The sequence below is a fragment of the Heloderma suspectum genome, chromosome 1 (genome assembly GCF_057233095.1).
Source record: "Heloderma suspectum isolate Gila_16-S chromosome 1, 16-S_ref, whole genome shotgun sequence".
Classification (NCBI taxonomy): Eukaryota; Metazoa; Chordata; class Lepidosauria; order Squamata; family Helodermatidae; genus Heloderma; species Heloderma suspectum.
Genome location: NC_139458.1, coordinates 393,136,424 through 393,148,839, shown reverse-complemented (window position 1 = coordinate 393,148,839; position 12,416 = coordinate 393,136,424). Strand labels below are relative to the sequence as shown.

At 40.1% G+C, this 12,416-nt stretch overlaps 1 protein-coding gene across 2 annotated transcripts in view; it reads right to left on the bottom strand.

The window, feature by feature from the left end:
• Window positions 1-321: 321 nt before the first annotated feature.
• Window positions 322-12,416, bottom strand: part of ENAH (ENAH actin regulator) — a 119,873-nt gene continuing 107,778 nt past the window's right edge. For both annotated transcript variants that reach the window (XM_084828662.1, XM_084828663.1), the window contains 6 exons: window positions 12,135-12,189; window positions 11,880-11,928; window positions 7,166-7,232; window positions 5,805-5,883; window positions 4,215-4,272; window positions 322-3,432 (listed from right to left, as the gene is read on the bottom strand). In XM_084828662.1, the coding sequence (XP_084684788.1) occupies window positions 3,395-3,432; window positions 4,215-4,272; window positions 5,805-5,883; window positions 7,166-7,232; window positions 11,880-11,928; window positions 12,135-12,189 (346 nt within the window). In that variant the 3' untranslated portion in view covers window positions 322-3,394. The remainder of the gene's footprint in view (window positions 3,433-4,214; window positions 4,273-5,804; window positions 5,884-7,165; window positions 7,233-11,879; window positions 11,929-12,134; window positions 12,190-12,416) is intronic.

The following is a 12,416-nucleotide window of genomic DNA, read 5'->3' as shown; positions in this document are numbered from 1 at the left end:
TCTGAATGAAGCAAATAGTGCAAACTAGTGTTTGGGGAAAATGTATGGTTTGGGGTGGGTTGGTGTAGTTTGTATATACATTCTATGATATGGGAGAGCTGGATGGAGAGAAATCAAAGCTAAAAAGCAACTTCAAGATGAAAAAGTAGTACTAATTTCTTTGATTCAATATCAGTGTTGAATGATGAGCACATTTTGTTACATTCCTTGTGGAGGTAGCACTTTTAAAATGCTATGAATTTAGAAGGGCAATAGAAATAGATTACAGAGTAAAGAGTCTGCCCCCCACCCCCAAATATGACATCAAGTTTCACAAGCAATAGTAGCAGCATGTATATATTGCAATTTTATTTCATCTGCTCAAACAAAACAAAGTTAGCATTTTAAGAAATTTTAAAATGACACAATATGGTAAAAATAGCAGAGAATTAACTGAAAAACTCAAAAAGAGGTAAAACTAAATGCATGAAAATTCAACATTCATTAGTGTTTCATCTTCAGTTTTGATTGACACTTGATGCTTGCAAACTTTTTGAACGATGAACTTTGTTTCATGACAACTCTGAAGAGATTTCAGCACCAGCACTAAGATGTGTACATTCAGTTTGTATGCAATTGACTTGTTAGCCACTTATGTATGGATAGGACAGATTTATCACAGATCAGATCACAGTGTTGAGGAAAGCAATACCTTCCTGGAATTAAAAGTGATCCCCTAAACCATATTCAGCTTAAGGCATCCGCTGTACAAAAGCACAGGAACCATCATAACATTTTTTAAAGAACAGTAATTAAAATAACCTAATAACCAGTAGCTAATTTTAATTACAGGAATATCTGGCAATGGCATAGCTGTCGGTACAACAGCCTGAATTTACAGTTTAACTAAAACTGGATTTCCCGGAGTGGTCCAATTCAGGATCACATACCTATGCATGTAGAAAGAGTACGAAGACCTGTTTCTTTTTCCTTTTACACAGAAATCATGTTAACTTTAGACCAAGGCACAAAACGTTTAGTGCATTAACCAGTTTCGTTCACAATCTAGTAACTCAATTTTCTTACCTTTGGACCACTTACACCTATAACATTCTGCTAGACTATCTCTGAATTTTCTTTACAAACAAATTCAAACATGATTTCTGACAAGAGTAAGTATTGAAGGTTATGTTGTTTAAACAAGTTATTTAAAAAAAATGAAAATGCCTCCTCTTAGTTTGGGAGCAATATTATTTGTTTGCCTTGAGATTTAAATGCCTTCAACTAATGCATGCAGATAGATTTTTTTTAAGTAACCACTTATTTGAGGTTATAGTTTATATGCCATACTTCTGTCTTACAGAAATCGGGGGAATGGAGGATTCCTCATTCAAACCTGTAAGGAGCAATTAGAGCTGTTAATTTGCTTTGGTGTCCAACAATTGGGAGGAAATGCTAATTAAAGCCTTCTTGTGAACTAAACTGGATGGAACTGGATAATCTAAGAAAATGAGTAATTATGTCCCAAACATGTTATTTTCAAATCAGCAGAGCTCACAAAATAAAAATATGGCACTATTTCAGTATGGGGAATTTAAGATGCACTGGGAAGTATAGATTTTGTTACACGTTATTTGCCACATCAAAAAATTTAAACTGAAGCATTACACACACAAACTTCGTGAAAGTCTGCATGGGCTATTTTACTAAAAAATTAGAAAATGGGATAAGAGATGAAACTTCCATCTTCCTAAAAATATACTTCATCAGTGTTCGTGCGTCAGTGTTTGATTGTTAACTACCTAGATCTAGTGCATGATTAAAGGAGCAGGAGCAAACTGTAGGATCATGTGCTCCCATCATCCCAACCCATCTGGTTCTCAGGTGAGAATTCCTCCCATAGGCCTTAAGCATGGTTACAGGCTACACCGATACCAATGGCTTTCAAATGCTGGTTAAAACAAAACCTCATCAAGGTTAAGATTAGTGATGATGTAATCCTTTAGCACTGTTTGGGGAGGGGGCAGGAAGAATCTATATTAGGGATGGGGTGGGGAAGAGCACATGATCTCATAGCCTACTCCCAATCAATTACTCGACCTGGGATTAAAGGATTGGGAGCATAGCATTTGCGCTGATTAACATTTCAAACCCCCAAATTAAACAAGAACTTGCTTCAATATGCAGGTGTAAGTATCTGTTTTGGAAAGAACATTATTACTTTTATAATGCCTCTTTTAAAAATCACCTCTAAGAATAATCATGATGCTTAATGCTTAACTTTATGTTAAGAAGCAAAATCAATTGGGGTTTCCAGAACTGTTACTAAAACATAGCTAAGTTTGAAATACAAATGAAATGATACAAAAAGTATTCAGTACCTGGTTCTACTTAACATGGTTACTGATAAGTCACAACATTTTCCTTATTATTACACATGCATGCAATATAAGGAAAAATAGTGCAGCATTAATACAAATTTTTTAAATAAAGAAGTCACCCCGATTCCCAGCCCTACGCCTCCCATGTTTTGCCTGGGCATTAACTAGGCCTTACTGTAAAAGGCTACTTAATATTTGTGGCATGCAAGGATGTTTTAAATTAAAAAGCCAACTCTGTAGTTGTCTTATATTACAAAAATGTCTACATGCATAAATCTTAAAAGCTCAAAAACTATGGTAAATCTATAACAACCTAACAATTTACATTTGACCACTGATTTGTATTTCTGGAGAAGTCTTAGTTTTGGTAAAGCATAACATTTTAGGAAGGCATCTACATCTTTATACTCTGGACAGCGTATGCACTTTTCTTTATAAAACTGCATGAAGGCTAAAGAGAGAGGCTTCCTATCATAAGATTCCAAAACTTGATATACCATCACATTATAGATCTCTCATTTCACCAATGTTGTGTTTTACAGTGCCCTCCTATTGGTTCTTTATTTTGTGAACCAAAGTCATATTTGATCTTTAATTCACAGAAATACCCAATCTGAAAGGAGGACTAACCTGAGATACATTTGTACAACAGTATAACTCGCTAAATCCTTCATTAGGAAAATCTATCTGAAAAGCCTTCCCAAGCTTTCCTCTTTTTTGCCTCTTAATGAACTGTGAATGTGCAGCTTCATCTTAATATGAAAAAACATTTCAATGCACTGTGATCTTGTCTGACAGGTATAGGATTTTCTGCATAACTCATTACCACAACTTAAGACTATTTTCCACCCTGTTGAAAAAGTCAGAAAACAGCAGCAAAGGGAAAGAGTATCAGCATAGTGATGTCTGAAAATTTTCAGAACCTTGCTTTCCCCTTCTTCCAAGTATATTTTTCCATTTTCTTCTAACAGCTCACAAAATGTGGTTGATTCTGTGCCAAGACCAGCGGTCACAACGGCTTAGTCCTTGTCTTTCTACGCTGTATTTGACTTGCTCAGTTCTTGCCGGATTGCTGATTTGAAGAGAAAAAAAGCTGTTAATTGCAGCAATACCAGAAAAGAGAGACCATGATTTCATATTTCGAGGAAGTTTGTCTATCAAAACAGCACCCAGTATACTACTGCATTATAGTGAAGGATTTACAATTACACACTTGAAAATTTACAGAGCAAAAGCACAAATTGGAGCTGGAAGTGGTCAGGCTGTAGAATATTTGTCCCCAAATATTTGTCCCACGGAATAGCACACAGTAGCAAAAGGAACCAAGAGGACAGGGGAGAAAGGGCATGAACATGTGAAGGGTGGATGTGGAAACATAGGTTTATGCAACGTTAAGGCCTACAGGGAGTGACAGGCTGAGTAAAAGTCCTTCTAAGGATTAGAGGGATGGAATAGAGGTATGCTGCCAATATTAACAAAGGGGACCGGGTCTTATGACATTTACTATTTACACTGTGCAGTGTCCTTAGGTGAGTCAGTTTCAGAGATATTTTCATTACCATTTTACAGATAGGGCAGTTGAGACTGGAAAAATGACTTGCCCAAGACCAGGTGACAAATCCATAGTACAGGTGGAATCTGGATAGAGGCAGCCTGGATCTAAAGCCAACCACTTAAATCCATTTAAATCATACTCATCTTTTGGAACTGTAGTACTGGAACACTCAGGTGTGGGGTCAGAGGCAAGATGAAAGATGAGCAAAAGGGGTATGGGAACTATAAATTTCAAACCTCTAACCTATTCCTACAAATTCCTACTTAAAAACAAAATCAGTCACTGTTCCAAATACTCACCATCAATTAATTCTTCTTTTAGTTTTGTTAATTCCTTTCTCATTTCATCTAAAATATCCTATGGTATCAGAACAGACTTAAGTTAAAACCTTTGTGCAACAGAATTCAAAAGGTGTCAAATATGAATAAAGATTGACATGCTTAGTCTTTAATTCAGAGGCAGGGAACCTGTTTCAGCCTGAGAGCTGATTTGGTTCTGGACAACTATATTGGGGGCTGCATGCCTGCAGTAGATGGGGCCGTACCCCAAAGCAGGTGGGGCCACCCCTCTTGCTGGCATGCAGCTCCAGACCCCATTCACTCACACACATGCATACACACTCACACAACATGCTTCCCCCACTGCAATCAGGCTTTTAAAAACCTCCAGTGGACACTTTTTTAAAATGGAGGCTTCTTAAAAGCCTGATTACAGTGAGGGAGGACAGGGTTAGCACTTTCCTCCCCAGAGGTGCCCCCCCGCCTGAAAATGCACCTCATGCTATAATTAGGCTTTTAAAAGCCTCACTGGTCCCACAGAGTGACCGACTTGGCTCCCTCCATTTCCACCTTTTGAAGTTGAGCTAAATCATGCACGCAAGCAATGGTAAAGCTTTAAAGTCCTGTTATCACTTTATTCACTTGCTAGAGCCAGAAGGTCTTGTCATAATGACCATGGTGATGCTTGCCTTTCACAGTATATGTATTTTGAGAGCACCTCTTTTCATATGTCTTTTCCCACTACTTCAGATTCACAGAGGAGGAACCACTTTGTGTCATGGGTTTCATGCAATCATAGAGAAAAGAGAAGTGAGGGCACGGAGCCATGCCTTGTCTCTGATGGTGCCCACTCTTTGGAATATGCTTCCATTGCACTTGGGTCAGCATTTTGATGTCTGGTTATTTAGAATCATAGGTGCTGGAAGGGACCTTCAGAGGTCATCTAATCCAACGACATACTCAATTCAGGATGCAACTACAGCATCCCTGACAGATGGCCTTCCAATTTCTGCTTAAACATTTCCAGATGACCCATCACCTCCCAAGGTAGTCTGCTCCACGGTCAAACAGCTCATAATATTAGGAGGCTTTCCCCAATGTTTAACCAAGATCTGCTTCCCTGTAATTTCTACCCATTAGTTCTAGTTCTGCCTTCTGGAACATGAGCTTTTGTTAATGCCTCATTTAGACTACTACAATGCACTCTATGTGGGCCTGCCCTTGAAGAGTGCTTGAAAACTACAGCTAGTGTACTAGATTGCTTCCTAGTGTGTGAGTTGCTGACCACAGAACCAGTGGAATATGATCAGCAAAGTGCTTTTCATGTTTGGTTTTGGCTGAAGGCCAACTTGGACTTTTTTTTACTGTTGGTATTTTCAACAGAATGCTTTAAGACTGCATAATTAATGGACCTGTGAGTTTAATTATTTTTAAACTGTTTTATTGTTATTTATATTGTTTTTATCATGTTGTACGCTGCTGATTAACATGCTGCTTAAGTGACAAAGAATTAAGTATAGAAATAAAATATGTTATCCATAGAAGTACTCAAAATGTGTAGCATCAGAAATATTAGCATTAGAACCTGAAGTTCTAACAGAAAATATTTACCTGTTTCAACCTGTCATAGTCTAGCCCTTCAGACTGTACTCCATTGGTATTGGGTTGCCCAGAGGATGCAGATTTTGGTCTATGAAGGAAAAATGGACATGGTTCAAGTTAACTGTGCTAACATACATTTTTCACCAACAATTTGACTTTTAAAAACAGCTAGTTTCTACTAGGATTGAACCAACAGAACCACAGAGTGATGGTAGCGGGGAAGCCCAATTATTCTGATTCTTTCTCTAGTAATGAGCAGACTGCTTCTATTACACCTTGAAGCTCACTTGCTCAAGCTGCAGAATATCAGGAGGGTAGCAGTAATGAACAGGAAACATAGAAGGTGCTTTTTAAAAATTTGGAACAGTTTTTCTGTAAGTCTCACCTCATCACAGTAGTAGGGCATCTATGTGTTATCACCACTGATATCAAACAGCTTATCAGAAGCTTTAGCAGGCCACATTACATTAAGAGAAACTGCTTACATATAGTGTTTTCCAATGGTGCAATCAGTTGTCAGCTCCTGTCTTAATGTTCTTTGCAGTAAGTAGCAACTCTTTGCTACTTTTTTGCTGCAATTTTTTATTTGTAATGAACCTGTCTGGACATAACGGCAGCTTTCAGCAGCAATTAGTGGGTTAATTAATTAACCCACTATGCATGTTGTGCATGTGCCAATTCTGGTTTCCAGCAACAACCTACAACCTAATGCAGCAACTACCTATGAATGGGCATTTGTATGTTGTTTCCATGGAGTCCAACCCTGGGCACTTGGGGTTGCTCATGGGTTAGACAACCCCAACTTAACTCAAGAACAAACCATGGGTTAACTTGGGATTTGCTGTCCTGTTAACTGCTGGGTTGTTTAGCCCCTAAACAACCCAGCTGTCCAGATTTGGATGTCATGCTCCACAACCTACGAAGGAGCCAATCGTGGGTTGTAGAGTAAGAGTGGAAGAGTCAGGCATGCTGCCCGCTCTCTCCGACTTGTGTATGACAACCAGTTGTTTAACTGATGGTCTGGCGTTATGCACAAACAGCCTCCAAAAGAGGTTTCCTCACAAATTTCCAATATCAGGCCTCAAGGAAAAGAAAAGGCCATTTCTCCTTTTTCTTTCCAGACCTTCACATATCCCCCACTGGATATTCTGCATGATCCAAGAATAACCTTAAAAGGACTAAACCTAAATAACCTAAAGGGCTAAAAATGTACTTTATTCCCTCCCTTGTCCATGAATAATTTAATACATACCTCTACCTAAATCCATAAAATAATAATAAATTTGACATGAAATCTAAAAACCTTGATGTTCTCCTATTCGTTATTTGTGGGGAATATAGTATTTCCTTTGCAAACAAGAGACAAGTACCTTGAGATAATGGGTGACTTGCTTCCATTCATTGTATTCGTTCTTTCCCAAGGCTTTCTGGTTAGTTCTGCAGGCAATAAAATCACTGGATGTTAGAATTTCATACACTGAATGATGTTTTTGAATAAATGAACAAGCTTATGAAGAGGGATAAGTTTTATACGACCATGGTGATTTCAGATGCCACAAAATCTGTGGAGGCAGCATGAAACACTAAAGTATACAATGAGTAGACTAGGGCTTTGCACATTTGTTTCTATAGCATTTTCTTCCAACTACTTTTGGTGTATTGAACGGCTCTGCCAGAACTTTGGGACTTTGCACCGAGAAGCACCCCTTCATGGATCACTGCCTTGTTGTGGTGAAGGGGCTTGCGTAACTCAGTGAAGCCATAAGCTATGCCGTGCAGGGCCACCCAAGACGGACAGGTCATGGCACAGAGTTCTGACAAAATGTGGTCCACTGGAGAAGGAAATGGCAACCCACTCCAGTATTCTTGCCAAGAAAACCCCATGGAACGTATCACAAGGCTAAAAGAGATGACGCCGGAAGATGAGACCCTCAGGTCGGAAGGTGTCCAATATACTACTGGGGAAGAGCAGAGGGTATTTCCAAGTAGCGCCAGAAAGAGTGAAGCAGCTGGGCCAAAGCCAAAAGGACACTCAGCTGTGGATGTGTCTGGTGGTGAAAAGAAAATCCGATGCTGTAAAGAACAATATTGTTTAGGAACCTGGAATGTAAGATCAATGAATCAAGGTAAGCTGGAGGTGGTCAAACATGAGATGGCAAGATTGAACATCGACATCTTGGGAATCAGTGAACTAAAATGGAGAGGCATGGGCGAATTTAATTCAGGTGACCATCATATCTACGACTGTGGGCAAGAATCCCTTAGAAGAAATGGAGCTCATAGTCAACAAAAGGGTGGGAAAAGCAGTACTGGGGTACAATCTTAAAAATGATAGAATGATCTCAGTACGAATCCAAGGCAAACCATTCAACATCACAGTAATTCAAGTCTATGCCCCAACCACTGAGGCCGAAGAAGCTGAGGTTGATCGGTTCTATGAAGACCTACAACACCTTCTAGAACTAACACCAAAAAAAGATGTCCTCTTCATCATAGGGGATTGGAATGCTAAAGTAGGAAGTCAAGAAATCACCGGGATAACAGGCAAGCATGGCCTTGGTATACAAAATGAAGCAGGACAAAAGCTAATAGAGTTTTGCCAAGAGAACACGCTGATCAGAGCAAACACTCTTTTCCAACAGCACAAGAGACGACTCTACACATGGACATCACTAGATGGTCAATATCGAAATCAGATTGATTATGTCCTTTGCAGCCAAAGATGGAGAAGCTCTATACAGTCAGTAAAAACAAGACCTGGAGCTGACTGTGGCTCAGATCATGAGCTTCTTGTTGCAAAATTTCAGCTTAAATTGAAGAACATAGGGAAAACCGCTAAACCATTCAGGTATGACCTAAATCATATCCCTGATGAATATACAGTGGAGGTGAGGAATAGATTTCAGGGATTAGACCTGATAGACAGAGTGCCTGAGGAACTATGGATGGAGGTCCGTAACATTGTTCAGGAGGCAGCAACTCAATCCATCCCAAAGAAAAAGAAATGCAAGAAAGTCAAGTGGCTGTCTGATGAGGCTTTACAAGTAGCTCACGAAAGAAGGGAAGCGAAAAGCAAGGGAGAAAGGGGAAGATATATCCAACTGAATGCAGAGTTCCAGAGAATAGCAAGGAGAGACAAGAAGGCCTTCTTAAATGAACAATGCAAAGAAATCAAGGAAAACAACAGAATGGGAAAGACTAGAGATCTCTTCAAGAAAATCGGGAGATCTCAAGGGAACGTTTTGTGCAAAGATGGGCATGATAAAGGACAAAGAAGGCAGGGACCTAACAGAAGCAGATGAGATTAAGAAGAGGTGGAAAGAATACACAGAAGAACTATACAGGAAAGATCTGAATGTCCCTGATAGCCATGATAGTGCAGTCACTGAACTTGAGCCGGACATCCTCGAGAGTGAAGTCAAGTGGGCCTTAGGAAGCATTAGTAACAACAATGCTAGCGGAGATGACAGTCCTCCAGCTGAGCTATTTAAAATCCTAAAAGATGATGCTGTTAAAGTGCTGCATTCAATATGCCAACAAATCTGGAACACTCAACAGTGGCCACAAGACTGGAAAAGGTCAGTTTACATTCCAATTCCAAAGAAGGGCAGTGCCAAAGAGTGTTCAAACTACCGTACAATTGCGCTCATTTCACATGCCAGCAAGGTGATGCTCAAAATCCTACAAGCTAGGCTTCAGCAGTATGCGAACCAAGAACTACCGGAAGTACAAGCTGGGTTTCGAAGAGGCAGAGGAACTAGAGATCAAATCGCCAACGTTCGCTGGATCATGGAGAAAGCAAGAGAATTCCAGAAGACAATCTAATTCTGCCTCATTGACTACGCTAAAGCCTTTGATTGTGTGGATCACAACAAACTGTGGCAAATTCTTAAAGTGATGGGAGTACCAGACCACCTTACCTGTCTCCTGAGAAACCTGTATGAGGGTCAAGAAGCAACAGTAAGAACCAGACATGGAACAACCGAGTGGTTCAAAATTGGGAAAGGAGTACGACAAGGCTGCATATTGTCACCCTGCTTATTTAACTTAAATGCAGAGTACATCATGAGAAACGCCGGGTTGGATGAATCACAGGTCGGAATTAAGACTGCCTGGAGAATTATCAACAACCTCCAATATGCAGACAATACCATCCTAATGGCAGAAAGCGAAGAGGATCTAAAGAGCCTCTTTTTGAGGGTGAAAGTGGAGAGTGCAAAAGCTGGTTTGAGACTCAACATTAAACAAACGAAGATCATGGCATCTGGCCCCATCACTTCCTGGCATATAGATGGGGAAGAAATGGAAGCAGTGACAGATTTTACTTTCTTGGGCTCCAAGATCACCGCGGACGGTGACTGTAGCCATGAAATGAAAAGACGCTTGCTCCTTGGGAGGAAAGCTATGGCAAACCTAGATAGCATAGTAAGAAGCAGAGACATCACCTTGCCGACAAAGGTCCGTCTAATCAAAGCTATGGTTTTCCCAGGAGTAATGTATGGCTGTGAGAGCTGGACTATAAGGAAGGCTGAGCGCCGAAGAATTGATGCTTTCGAACTGTGGTGCTGGAGAAGACTCTTACGAGTCCCCTGGACTGCAAGGAGGTCAAATCAGTCCATCCTAAAGGAAATCAACCCTGAGTGCTCATTGGAAGGACAGATACTGAAGCTGAAGCTCAAATATTTTGGCCACCTAATGCGAAGAGAAAACCCACTGGAAAAGACCCTGATGCTGGGAAAGACTGAAGGCAAAAGGAGAAGGGGACGGCAGAGGATGAGATGGCTAGATAGCATCACGGATGCAATGAATATGAACTTGAGCACACTCCGGGAGAGAGCGGAGGACAGGAAGGCCTGGCGTGCTATGGTCCATGGGGTCACGAAGAGTCGGGCACGACTGAACGACTGAACAACCGAGAAGCAGGGTTGCAGGAACAGGCTGATATTAGACAACTGGGCTGCAGCTGAATCATCAGAAAGAAAGGGGACCCTTCTATTTGTTCAATACACTTACTACTCGACATTGGTATTTGCTTTCCTTTTTACTGAGGATTGCTTTCTTTTAATAAGGTGTGGCCTGCTGTCACTTAAAAATCTCCTTGAATGTAGGTGCACTCATTGAAGCCTTGTGGACAAGTTATAATGCAAAATCACCTACCAACTGCCTCCAGCATCCGATGCTCAATGATATACTGCCTTAAACACAGAAGTTCCATTTAGGTATTGTGGCTAGTAGCAACTGGCAGATCTACCTTCCTAATTTTGTCTAATCCTTTCAAAAAGTCATCTGTGCAACTGGCCATCACCATAGCCTAGGGCAATGAAGTCCTCATTGTTGTCAGAAACCCCTATTTTTAACATGGAAAAGGAAAGTTCATTCCTGCTTGGGAAAGGACAGGAGAAGCTTGCCCTCTTAAAGCCAGGCCTGATATTCAAAGCAAAACAGTGTATGTGATAGGAAGCCATCACCCTTCTGGTATGCCTATTGTTTTCCAAACTTAATTCCTTCATCTCTTCTCTCTCCGCCCCCCGCCTGCCCTCAGGATATCACTTCCAATTTTACAATTACAATTAAGCTCCAAATGCCAGTCCTAGAAGGGTCAGCAGGTAGATTACCTCAGCAGCCTGTTAATTTTTACCTTCCTGCATAGGCTGGAATTTTTACCTAAACTAGTACACCTCTTGGTTTTAATGGGATAGTGGTTTGAATATTTAATAATTGAATTCAAATTCTAGGCATATAAGCAGCATCCAGTTGGCCCAATAGTCAGGACCCTTTTGACCCAAGGAACCTCACTTTTCTCTCCCACAAGAGGAATCTTGTGAACCCTCCTTCTCAGTCCTCCTGGTCCAGTTAAAATTTATATTTTGCTTTCTCTCACTTGAAATGGGGTCTGGATATAGAGTTAAAATTATTACTATCTTGGAAAAGTTGAAGTGAAGCTTAAAACAAGCAAGTATTCATGAAAAAAAAAATGAAGTTTCAGTGGAGGAATACTGTATTATGAATTAGTTACCACAAGTATGTTTCATGCTAAGTTACTGAACACACATAATTTCAAATTTCACAATTTATACAACTTACCAGGTGTGCTTGTTGAAGGAGGCTTAGAAGCTGAAGGCTCTGGTTCTTCCTATTTAAATGATATTAAAAATACAATAACTTTACAATTCTGGTCAAATTGACTCAATGCAGTCAAGGATCACATAAGCACAAAATTTCCAGAAGCAACATGGAAGTAACAGGCCTAACGTTTCGAACTACTCTGTCAAATCAAGAACACTGATTACAATAGTTTGGTCATAGGTTTATGTTGTGCCAATTAATTTGTCAACTTACATTTTTTTCTTCTTTCGGTTCTGTCTCTGATGATCCCTTCTCAGCAATTCTTCTCCTTCAAGTAGGGGAAAAAATGCACTCAGTTACTCTTGGCTAACACTGTTTGCCAATGTATGATTTTGCTATCATTCCTTCCTAACTTGAAAATTTTTCCGTCACTGAAGAATCACAAGTAAACAAATGGCACGCAACATACACCTGTAAGCATTCTGTAATCAAGACATATCAAGTGAATCTATTAATTGCAAACAATGCACAGTGCGGTTTCAAATGTAAGAAGCT